This window comes from Pollicipes pollicipes, unplaced genomic scaffold, assembly GCF_011947565.3.
Source record: "Pollicipes pollicipes isolate AB1234 unplaced genomic scaffold, Ppol_2.1 Scaffold_5724;HRSCAF=6776_pilon_pilon_pilon, whole genome shotgun sequence".
NCBI lineage: Eukaryota > Metazoa > Arthropoda > Thecostraca > Pollicipedomorpha > Pollicipedidae > Pollicipes > Pollicipes pollicipes.
The window spans coordinates 2,070,296-2,082,440 of NW_023596746.1; the positions used below are offsets into that span (position 1 = coordinate 2,070,296).

General features: G+C 57.4%; 2 protein-coding genes across 4 annotated transcripts in view; both read right to left on the minus strand.

Moving 5' to 3' along the window:
• LOC119102215 (death-associated protein kinase 2) overlaps window positions 1-6,804 on the minus strand; it is a 47,861-nt gene extending 41,057 nt beyond the window's left edge. The window contains exon 1 of the mRNA XM_037225575.1: window positions 6,711-6,804. Within this exon, the coding sequence (XP_037081470.1) occupies window positions 6,711-6,769 (59 nt within the window). The 5' untranslated portion in view covers window positions 6,770-6,804. The remainder of the gene's footprint in view (window positions 1-6,710) is intronic.
• Window positions 6,805-9,332: 2,528 nt separating this feature from the next.
• The window catches only part of gish (casein kinase I gish), a 38,793-nt gene continuing 35,980 nt past the window's right edge, over window positions 9,333-12,145 (minus strand). For 2 of the 3 annotated variants that reach the window (XM_037227494.1, XM_037227495.1), the window contains 4 exons: window positions 11,849-11,929; window positions 10,843-10,938; window positions 10,398-10,504; window positions 9,333-10,122 (listed from right to left, as the gene is read on the minus strand). In XM_037227494.1, coding sequence (XP_037083389.1) covers window positions 10,071-10,122; window positions 10,398-10,504; window positions 10,843-10,938; window positions 11,849-11,929 — 336 coding nt within the window. In that variant the 3' untranslated portion in view covers window positions 9,333-10,070. The remainder of the gene's footprint in view (window positions 10,123-10,397; window positions 10,505-10,842; window positions 10,939-11,848; window positions 11,930-12,145) is intronic. The other variant, XM_037227496.1, reaches the window with a different exon arrangement.

A 12,145-nucleotide genomic window follows, 5' to 3' on the forward strand; every position in this document is an offset into this window, starting at 1 on the left:
AACGCGTGCCGGCTCCGCACCGGTGGCAGCCCAGATGGAGGCGTCGGGGCCTGGGTCTGCCAGAGTTTGGCTGGTACCGACTCCGCTACCCGCCTTCAATGTGCTCAGTGAAGGCAAATTTTTCCTGGTACGGACAAGGCCACGACATTGTCAGCCCAGGAGCTGTCCCAGTGCTGCCGGTACATATCCGTGCCTGTTATCGCTACCTGTTGGCTTGGGGTGTCGGTGGTGTGTTGTGAATCCCCACTGACGACGACCACCTGCTGGATTGGATGCCTCTGGGTGACTGCATCTCTAAACGTGGACCTAGCGCAAGGGCAGACGCCTGGTGGCCAGTGAGCTACCACCTCGTACCGCAACCCCGACATATTGAACCAAAGGTACGAATATCGTGACTACTCCCACTTAATGCCACCTTGTGCCGGTCCTTACTAGAATACATGCAGTAAGCCGTTAAAAAAATCTCACGCGACAGACACTGGCCTCTCAGGTGTAAGGGCCATCTTTGGTATGCTTCACAGTTCATGACGAGGTGGCATGAAGCCTAAGCGATGCAGACGTCTGACGTCGTGTAACGCTGAATGTCAAGGCCTGCTGCCGCTAAAGTCATGACCCGCTCAGTACACTACACGCAAACTTCCGGACGGTACTAATAAGGCCAATTCATAAAACGTGATTCTTTACGTCGATTCCCCAACGTGTGGCACGCAAATGCCAACAAGTGGTCTGATATCTGACTTAATCAAAATTCGCTTGCCCGCTAAATAAACTTCCTGACCTGGTACCCTGGTTGCTCTGGCTCTGAGCAGGCGAGACAGCGAAGCGGGGTGCCCACTACTGTTCAAAAGGCATTCGTTTAAGACAGCCCAGAGCCACCGTCCGACGCGCCGTCACGGAACCGCGCGACAACGCTGCAGCTCTGCGCAATCCCACCGTCATGTGCACCGCGGGTTTGGGTCTCAACAGGACTAACAAACCAAAACACAGGAGGTTCTCGTGGTTAGGTCAGTGTAGGTTAGGTTAGGTTAGGTTAGGTTAGGTTAGGTCAGCCACACAGACAATCGCGGGCCAGCCCCAGGGCGGCAGCATGAGGAAGACTCGGACAGCGGTCGGCTCCAGATCCTGACCACCCGGAGGGATTGGACAGGGGTCGGCTCCAGATCCTGACCACCCGGAGGGATTGGACAGCGGTCGGCTTCAGATCCCGACCACCCGGAGGGATCGGACAGCGGTCGGCTCCAGATCCCGACCACCCGGAGGGATCGGACAGGGGTCGGCTTCAGATCCTGACCGCCCGGAGGGATCGGACAGGGGTCGGCTTCAGATCCAGACCGCGACGAGAACTCCATGATGTGGCCATTGTTTCGCTGCAAGGCCGACGCGGAAAGACCGGCTCAGACAGCACAAAGGCGGCCGGGACTCGGCCGGGGCTCGGCTGGCGGCGGGGTGTCGGTGAACGGCGACGTGCAGGCATGCCCCCGCTCCAAACCAGGTCACGTGGTCCGGCTCTGACGCAGCCCAGGTACATACTGCCTTGTGATCTGATGCTGCATGGACCAGTTTTCTTCGAGGCGGCATGGGTTAAGTAACGTGCAATTTGTAGCGTTTCTCTGTGTCATGTTTCGCTTTTTACCTTTGCATGGCATCATAACCTTTTTCCCCGAACCCACACTGCCGCCCTGGTTGGAGCACGCAGCCTCGCCGCCTTTTTATTGCAGCTTTGTCTTGAAAAGTTCTCGCAAAGGCGAAGGAAAGTGTCGAAATCGACGTCAAGCCAACACGAACTTCCAGTTGTTCATGCACCCCTGCAATGGTTAATTGGTGACTCAGCCTCTACCCGTTGACCTTAAGTGATTCTAAACAGGTCACATCCCACCAAGTCTTGAAAAAAATCACACCGTTGTCAAGCTCAATGCCTATAATCCACTTGGTATTTTGAACGAATGCCATGACACCAAATATATGCAAAGCACTACGTGCATTTTGCTTATTTTAAGGTTATCACGCGCCCAGGTGGCCGGTTGAACGTAACGCGTTTGGGAAAGGCGGGCAATTTTTCCAAGATATCCCAAAAACCTGGTGGGCTACTTACACCAAATTTGCAGGATATGCAAGACATAATGTAAACCAATTTGTGTCCAATTGTGAGGCCGCTGCATTGTAACTGTTGGATCAAGTAAGGTCAAGCAAGGCCAGAGCCTAGATCGGTGTTCAAAGTGCCCACAGACCTCGTCACGTGGACATTTTGTTTTTACCTAGATACCTTTTCTAAACAAAACGCCAGTGGTCATCCCAAATCCCTGACCTTGTTTGATCTTAAGGATACAAAAATTACCACAGGCGTTCGAAATCATTTCAGTGATCGAAGTAAAAACTGACTAAAATTATACGCTAGATCGAGGTCCTTTTAGAGATTAATCGAGATCCTTTAGGTTGACCTCCTGACCTTTATGAAGTCAAAACAGAAATATTTTGATGTCGTTGTGATCAAGAAATTCGAAATGAACATCACAAACTACACCGTGCAGCAAGCTTTCCAGTAAAATACGTTTTCCGAGCACGGATTGGACCTTGATATGATCTTTATACCTAACACAAAGGAACTAATCGTAATGCTAATTTCGATTGTCGTATTGTCTGAAAACCATCTTTAATTTGTAAGACTTCTTCTAACACTCCTTTGTCGCGTCGGATCGACACATTCTCTTGGAATGACCTTCACTGGCACCCTGGTGTGACTCTGACCTGCCACAGGTCCACGGCCTTACAAGATATATCTGTCTTGTACCAAAAAATCGACGTTTTATCACCGTACAAGCATGCGTAGTCTGGTGCGGCCGCGCCGATCGTTGGCAAATTGTTCGGGAAAGAACCTTTGGGGATTAAACTGACCCCTCCTGAGTGCGCATTGGACCAAGGCGCGCTAAAAAATACGACGAATCGCTTTGAGAGTAAATGACGATGTTTGCTGACACGAACTAACAACACAGTGAACGCCTTTTGGCAGACGCAGCAGCTAGTACACATAGTTCGGCAGATAAAAGCTGAAGATGAATGATTATCCGGTGCTGGCAGACAGGGGAGTAGTTTCACAAAATGAGGTAGGGGTGGGCAGTAAGAAATGGCCTATCCTGCCCCAAAAATATGTCAACAAATGGTCTCTTCCCGGTTTACGCCCACTTCCTTCCCAAAGTTGGGAGGACTGAAGGCTGAAGTTGGGGGCTGAAACCCACAAACTTAAAAGGAAACTGCACCCCTTCTGGCAGGCCTTTCATCTCGCATACCCAAAATGGCCGTTAGAAAAGCTGTAGATGACAGCAGTGCTACCATTCATTTCTCCCTCGCTCGTAAAGTGCGAGTAGCAACGATGGCAAGGGTCACACAATCCTTACGAGACCTTGACTGGCCCCTAAAACTGCCCAGAGTTACCGTAGCTGCTCCAGTCCCCATCGCCGGGTCAGTCACGATCCATTCCGCATGGCTCGCAGTTCCCAATGACGTCATATAATCACGGTGCTATCCCAAGTCAACATCACGCATTCACAGCTTTGTGCCGACCACCCAATGTCTGACGCTACGGCCCCTCCCCAACCGCGTCAACCGGCCAAGCTCCAGCCCGTGTCCGACACGGTCCGGTCCGGCCCAGCCAGGTCACTCCAGCCCCGAAGGTGCCGCTGCCGCCGGGTCGCTCCATCCGCAGCCCACCTGACACCGAGCCCGCCGACGACGGCTGGCCGGCGGGAGGTGGCCTAATTCGCGGACGTGCCTGACGCAGCCGGGCAGGCGTCGCGACTCGTGACGAGACGCCAGAGATGCCGGCGTCGGCGGTGGACCAGTGACGGCGGCGGATCCAGTCACGGCCACGGTCACGACCACGGTCACCGGGCCGGTGAAGGAGTGTCGACGGTGGACCAGTGACGGCGGCGGATCCAGTCACGGTCACGGCCACGGTCACCGGGACGGTGAAGGAGCGTCGACGGTGGACCAGCGACGGCGGCGGATCCAGTCACGGCCACGACCACGGTCACCGGACCGGCGAAGGGGCGTCGCGCCGTCATCGGCCCGGGAGGGGTCACCGATTCTCCGAGAGTTCAGGGTCGCGGTGTGAGCTGCTGCATGCGCGCTCGTGACCACTGAGCATCGACCAAACCATTGAGGGTAGGGCATCATGACACGCCAATTGTTTGTGGATCTTGTAGACATCGCACGCCAGACTTGGGTCGGGGATGAGATCAGCGCGGGGTATTTCCAACGTCCTTTGGTACCTGCGCAGCGTTTCAAGGTTTACGACATCCGCAGCATTGGCGAGGAGTTGTTGGGGTGGAGATGACGGTCTGCGAGATCATACACGGCTTCCGTGCCGCCAGTCTCTGACCCCACTATTTGAGGTCCTGCACTGTCTCCGCGGCCCCTGGAGCCAAAGCCCACCCTGGTTTTGTAACGACAGGATGTTGATGACGGCGTGATGTTCGCTTTGTTGAACAGCCTAAAGCCGCTTACCTATTTCGCTTCCAATAAATGTGCGCCAAAAGCGGGAGCGTGGTTTTCTACGGCTACATCTTTGTGGGCGCCAGTCACACATAAAGCTGGACTGAATACACACAATGGGCTCTCCTGTGCCCATCAAAGAACAGCATCGATCCTGCCCATCTTCTAACCGGTGGTGGGACCAGTTATCCAGCTTCGGCACGTGGAGGGACCAGTTACCCCGCTTCTGACCCGTGGAGGGACCAGTCGCCCTGCTTCTAGTCCGCGGAGGGATCAGTTACCCTGCTTCTAACCCGTGGAGGGATCAGTCATCCTGCTTCTGACCCGTGAAGGGACCAGCTACCCAGCTTCTGACCCGCGGAGGGGCCGGCTACCCCGCTCCTGACCCCTACATGCATCACCATCACCATGTCCAGGGCCCCATACCACGTCCGTGAGCCAAATAGCCAGACTCAGGCATGCCGGACGCTCGGTGATGCGGTCTGACCCATATCCGCTTATATGGCTCCACCTTTTGAACGTTTAAATGGCTTCATGCCAGACCTAGGCGCGGGTCACTGCAGGGATTGTCCATAACATAACCTGAGGAGTTCGCGGCTGTGGTACTGTCAGGGGCCCTGTATTGTGATGCCGAGACGCGGAAACAGATGACACACAACACAATATGCGTCAGCGATATCATAGTCACTGAGTTGTCAGGACAACGTGCGCACAGCAGGTGGTGGTAGGCACATGTACGCACGCAGATTTTCGTGAGCGTAGATGCTGTCAGACGCATATATACGTACTGCAATTATTCGCAACGCAGATGACAGTTAACATGAATGTTCGTATTCACATATGTATGCACAGCAGTTTAGCAAATGTCCGTAGTGCAAGTTTTCGTGCTGTTTTTGTTTGTTGATGCTAATGCACGTTTTACAATCGTTCAAATTGCAAATGTTCCCAAACACTGATGTCAGTAAGATAATTTTTATAGACGCAGTTAGCATCATGCCTTAAGGAAAAATGCTTCATTACCAATGATAAAGCTCGAAATGCGGAATATAACCTTTTGCACGAGCTGAGACTGCAGTAACATCAAGTTTAGGGGAGCGTTACTTAAAGTCGTGGATCGTCATGAATATAAGCCCGTTGTGCGAGCGAATTTCACGGAAATCCGTGCAACCATTTATAGTGTAGCTGGCAAAAGTTATGTTGTGTGTGCATACAAAATTGTGCGCACACACACACACACAGGCAGCCGTGTGCCCTTAATTTAATCGTTTAGATTTGCCATCACCAGAGCCTTCCCAGGCCGAGCCAATCTGACCCACTCGCACGCCAAATGACGTCACAAAACCTTGGACACGTACGATTTCCCTCGTGTTCTCATAAACACACAACGGCATGTCATGCTTACACTGGTTAGTATCCATACGCCCTGAAGTTAACTGATTTTTATTTTTATTTTGATCCATTTATTTCTCTGTTCGCATTGTGGTGAATACCACATAAACGTTTACATGCATCAACATTGGTGGTAACATGTGCGATACCAAGACTAGCTCTTAGAAATATCTGGGCTACAGGCATATGCATCTACGATAAGTTGTGATACCAACATCTACAGTTGCGAGCATTTGCAATTACGAACGTGTGCCATACGAACATCTACGCACATGCGCATCAGCCTTTACGAACATCTGCGACATGAGCATTTGCGCATACGAACATCTGCGGCATAAGCATCTGTGGTGTCAACATTAGCTCGTGCGGGCAATAATGTTTGCGAACATCTTTGTCACGAGCATTCGCCATTACGACCATATGCGTGAGAATATTTGCGAACGCTTAGTAGCGATGCATGCGGTTGCCTTCAGTACTTTTGACATGCCATCAGACCGAAATGACTTTTTCCGATGGGCGTTGCTAGCTCTGCTGCTCGGTGGCTGGGAGGAGCATCGGTCGTTTCACGCTTTGGTCTGCTTTGATTCTAACACAACTGTTCGATTTTTTGACCGACCACGACCCACCATCATTACAGAATTATCCAAGTCGATGAGGCTTTTGGAAAGCAGAACTGCCCACTTCGGAAAATTAACTGGCTGTAGCTCTGCAAAACATCGGTAAACTTGAAAACAAAACATGGGTACACGTAAGTCCGGCCAACACCGTTAAATCATCCTTAATTCATCCGACTCACCGGGACTTGTACCAACAGAGTCCCAGATTAAACTTACGTGCCAATGTCCTCAAACACGTCATAGAAGGCCTCAAACGGCTCTGTCCGGAACTCCATGCCTGGTGGCGGCCGCCGTCCACCGGCACCCCCCTCGCACAGTTCACTGCCGCGCCGCTGGTAGGCTGCCGGCCCGCCGCCTCCCGCAGCGTCCGAGAGCTGCCGCGCGCCGCCCGGCTGGGGCCTGCAATTCGCGCGCCGCCTGACCCCGTCAGCTGACTACTACATTCCGCCCAGCAGCGGCGCGTCGGCCAATGCACGGCCGCTCATGGGCCGTGACGTCATCCACCCGACGGTGGCGTCGCCTGTCGCAGATGCAGCGCTGCCTGGACTAGTGGTTGTCGGTGCTGACAATAGATGGCTGCAATGCCTCTACGAATCCTGGGAAAGGTATGCGACGGTTTTGCCGCGACAGCCAAGGCTAACAACCCCTGTCTGTCATACCGCCCGATTAGCTAATCAGCTGCCTTCTGCTGTGTGACGCCAGCGAACAACGAGCAGATGGAAGTGAATTCCCTTTGTGGTGCGCGTTTGGATTTAGCGGCACGCCTACGAAAACTTATGTGCTCATGCGGTTGTCAGCGCCGAATTGTATGGTTCAACACTTCTGAATTATTCAGATCTTAAGAGGATTATCTAAAAAAGAATATATTGTTCACCTTTCTGAAAGTACAACTCCCCGCGGAGTTTGCACTCACGCTCTGTACAACGCTCCAAACTGTTTATGAACCGGCTACGCACCTGTTCAAACCGTCCGGCCGCACCAGGCCTGCCGAACAGCCACATTCATATACATAATTGACACATGTACACGTGCCGTGAGGTCATGGCCCTGAATCACCTCTGCAGCCTCGTCGCAGGCCGTCGATATCGACCCGGCGACGCTGTATTATTCACCAGTCCGCTTGGATTAGGCGGCGGCGGCGGCGGCGGCGGCGGCGGCGGGCCCGCATCCCCATCCGGCCCGGCTCCGCGAGCCCGACCACGCCCCGGCGTAACACGAGCGGGCGGACGACGCCTGGGCCCGTCCGTAATCCGGGGCCAGACACCGCCCGCTGGCCGTCACTCTTCGAGCTCACCAAAAACAGCTCCGTGCAGCTGCACAGGAGGCGGATTGGCGCAGGCAGGAGCGATCCACTCAGCTGGAAGGGCGGTGACTGGCGCAGGCAGAGACAATTCACTCGAGATCGACACTCACGGACGGGCGCGTCTGTGATGACATGGGCCCCAGCGCACAGAAACGCCCGTGATCAGCCCTGGCTTGCGGCAGTGGTTCCACCTATGATTAGGGTGAATCGTTTCCACCCTACTAATTTCTGAACCCCATAAACTTTGAATAAACTGAACCCCATAAACATAAACGCCGAGGACACTGCATTTTCCAATATTAGAAGCTTGTCGTCACTGGGACTTATAATGCACTCAGTTGATAAGGTTCCATGGCCTCCCTGTTCTCCCCTTGCAGGAGAGGGGTGTACCACCGGAATACACCTAACCCTTCCAGGAGCAGAGGATACCACGGGGATACCCCTCATCCCTGCAGGAGGGACAGACAATCCGGGGAAACTTTTCACCCCAGCAGGAGGGGCGGACACCACGGGGACACTCTTCACCCGTGCGGGAGGGACGGACACCTAAGAGATACACCTCACCCCTGCAGAAAGGGCGGATCCCACCGGATACACCTCACCCCTGCAGGAGGGGCGGACAAAGCGGGGTAGACCTCGTGCCTCGAGTTTCCCAGACGCGCAGCTTATTCACCGCCAGAAACTCGTGACAATGCAGAGTTCCTAATAACAGCACACCTTGACAGGGGTATGTTCCCAGGATGAAGTGACGGAGCCAGGTGTTGCTCGCCCAGATGATTAGCGTGAGACCGATGCTACTCCACTTTACCGATGCCACAGCAGGCCGAGTTACAGGGGCGACAAACCTCAAATGACATCTGGAGAGTCGGAGCGAGCCTTCTCCAGTGTTGATGAGACCCTGGTTTTCACGCCAGACACCGTACCTTATTTCCCGCCTGTGGGGCGACAGGGAGCTTGCCAAGTCACAGGTACGTGATGCGCGGTATGCTCATCCCGGGCGCTGACATACACCTCCCCTTCTGCGCGTTCGAGCGGCACATTCGCCTCTTGTTCACATATTGTTGTTCACATGTTCACATTCGCCTCTTGTTTGTGGCGGATTTCACGGCAAAGCGCGAAGCTCTGTAAACCTCAATTTTTTAGGTAACCGAGAACCAGGCTGGAGAAATCGGCACGTCTCGAGCCAAGCATTAACGCACGAGACGGATACGAGTGCGACCGGCCCGACGCATGAATACGAGCCACTGGGTTGAGATGTTGACGACACAGCCTCCAGCGAGGCGATGCGTCTGTCCCGTACAGACACAGAGCCCAAACATAACGTGGAGAGTGGAAACAAACGTCCACGTCTGTCGAAATCAACCACCGTTCACGGGTATGGACTTTGAGTACAAGGCGAAACAGTTGTGGGATAACGGTAAGATTCTCCGCTGATGGTTTATGAAAAGTCAACATCTGGCTAAAAACCCGCTTGTTCCATACCATGTCTTATACGGCATTCGACGGCAAACCATGATCGATGATAAAAGGCAAGCAGCAGAATCGCAGACGCACTTTATTCATAATTAAATAAAATCACTGTCGTGTCTAGGAGTACGTACAAATACAATGGCACACCGCAGTGGAGACAACAATCAGTAACATCGGCCACCTCGGGGGACGTAAAAATGCTTACTGGAACCACACAGGAGAGAAACGAACGAAATCACAGCTACCCGAAGGGCGGGCAGGCAGGCGGCGGCACGTGCTGTCGGCCCTAGCCCGAGCCGGCCGGCCGGCCTCCGGCGCCCCGCCCTGCCCCAGTGCTCCGCGTCTTGTTCCACAACCTGAACCGCCCGCCGCGGGGCCTCAGTCTCGCCAACCCGCGCCACTCCGCGCCCGGCCAGTGTCCGCGGCCGTCTGGGGCGCGGCAGCGCCAGCGTCCCCGCTCACGACTCGGCGGTGGAGCTGAGGCCCCGGCTGTCAGGCACCTCGGCGCAGCGCCGGCGCCAGCGCCAGCTCCCCGATCGGTCCTGGCCTCTACCTGTCGCCTCTCGCCGGCCGCGCGGCACAGTATCTACAGACGAGCGCGCTGTTTCGCCGGCGCGTCGCCTGCCTCACTCTTCTCACTCCCTCGCTCTCGCTCTCTCACTGGCCGTCCGTCTGGCCGCCCGTCGTTCACTGGTCAGCTCGCGCGCGCGCATGCGCGTGGCGGCGGTTCACTCCGGGTCGGCGGCGGCCGGCAGCAGGCCGACCCGAGCGCCGCCGCCGCGCCGCCGCCACGCCAGCAGCGGTCACTTCTGGCCACGCGCCTTCTTTCTCCGGCGCTTGAAGAAGCAGCAGCACCTGCCACAGCAAGGAGGCAGGGTGAGCGTGAGGCACATGTCAGAGTGGGGAGCAGCGCACATCAAATCGACGGCGGCTGATCTGGTTATGCTGTCTGCCAAGACTGTAAGCCGCTCAGTCTGATGTCAAACTGTCCTGGACCGCCAAAAGCACACTCAGGCGGCAGAGCTACGGTAACCACCCCAAACACCAGCGCTACGCAGGAGCCCTCGGCGTCGGCGCTGACCCCAAGCCAGCCGAGTCAGCCCCACGGCCCCGTCGCGGCTCACACGCACTTGGTCTCGTCCACCACGTCGACGTCCGGCTGGGCGGTGATGGGCGTGATGCTCTGGCCGGCGGTGGGGTCGTCCGGCCCCAGCTCACCGTTGGTGGAGCTCATCACCTGCCGGGGCAAGGCCGGTTAGCTCAAATCAGGTCAGGCCACCGAAGCGAGACCCGACGCGTAGGGGCTCGGACGCCCAGCCTCAAGACTCTAGCGCTGAAAGGAGCGGCGTACGACCAGATCAGGGCGCATACACCAGGCGGTACCTGCTTCTGAGTCGCCGAGCCGGGTCATCACGCGCCCGATCAGTCCCCGGGCACACAGCCGCCGACAGCGCCCTCTCCCAGCCCCGCAGCGCACAACGCTGACAGACACGCAGACGAACACGAGTGCTGAAGCGGCCAGCAGTGCACGCGACAGCACGGGCGGCGGCGGCGGCGGCGGCGCGACGGACTCGCCTGCACAGAGCCGTGCCGATCGACCGGCGCCAGTGAGCTGCCCAGCGTGGTGTTGGCCGTGCGCTGGCCTTCCGGCCATGCGGGCGTCTTGCTCCCCTGCAAGGTGACGCGTGCGGTGAGCGGCGCAGCGCAGCGCCGCCAGCTCTGGTCAGCAGACAGCCAGCAGACATGCGCCGCCTCCTCCGGCAGTGCGGCCATACGCATAGCTCCCCCGGAACGCGCGTGTGCACGCGCGTACACACACATACACACACACACACACGCACACACACACGCACAGACAGGCGCACAGACAGACAAGCAGCAAGCCGTGTGCCGGCGGCGGCCCGGCTCCGCCCAACGGAGCGCCGTCCACACTCGGCGGGGGGCGGGTGGCGGCGCACGCTACCTTGTTGGTGATGGGGCTGGGCGGGAGGCCGGTAGCGGCGGACGCTACCTTGGTGGTGGTGGGGCTCGGCGGGGGGCCGGTGGCGGCGGACGCTACCTTGTTGGTGGTGGGGCTCGGCGGGGGCCGGCGGCGGCGGACGCTACCTTGCTGGTGGTGGGGCTGGGCGGCAGGCGGGTGGCGGCGCACGCTACCTTGTTGGCGGTGGGGTTCGGCGGGGGCCGGTGGCGGCGGACGCTACCTTGGTGGTGGGGCTCGGCGGGAGGCCGGCGGAGGAGGACGCTACTTTGGTGGTGGTGGGGTTCGGCGGCAGGCCGGTGGCGGCGGACGCTACCTTGTTGGTGGTGGGGCTCGGCGGGGGGCCGGTGACGGCGGACGCTACCTTGGTGGTGGTGGGGCTCGGCGGGGGGCCGGTGGCGGCGGACGCTACCTTGGTGGTGGTAGGGCTCGGCGGGGGGCCGGTGGCGGCGGACGCTACCTTGTCGGTGGTGGGGCTCGGCGGGGGGCCGGTGGCGGCGGACGCTACCTTGTTGGTGGTGGGGCTCGGCGGGGGCCGGTGGCGGCGGACGCTACCTTGTCGGTGGTGGGGCTCGGCGGGAGGCCGGTGACGGCGGACGCTACCTTGTTGGTGGTGGGGTGGCGCTCCCGGTTGGGCGACACGATCACCTCGGTGGCTGTCTGCAGCGAGCCGACCGGCGTCGACTGGGGGCACAGCGGCACGCGCCGTCAGGGTCGGTCAGCGGCGGCACCGCGCACGCGACGCGCCCGACAGTCGTGGACACGCACGGACAGGAGACGCGACGCCGGACGACCTTCACCCACCGAGCGCACAACGGAGCCGGCATACACACACTGATAAGCCGACAGGCGCACCAATACGCCGGCTAAAATGGCAATAGCGGGGACTAGTGTTACTGG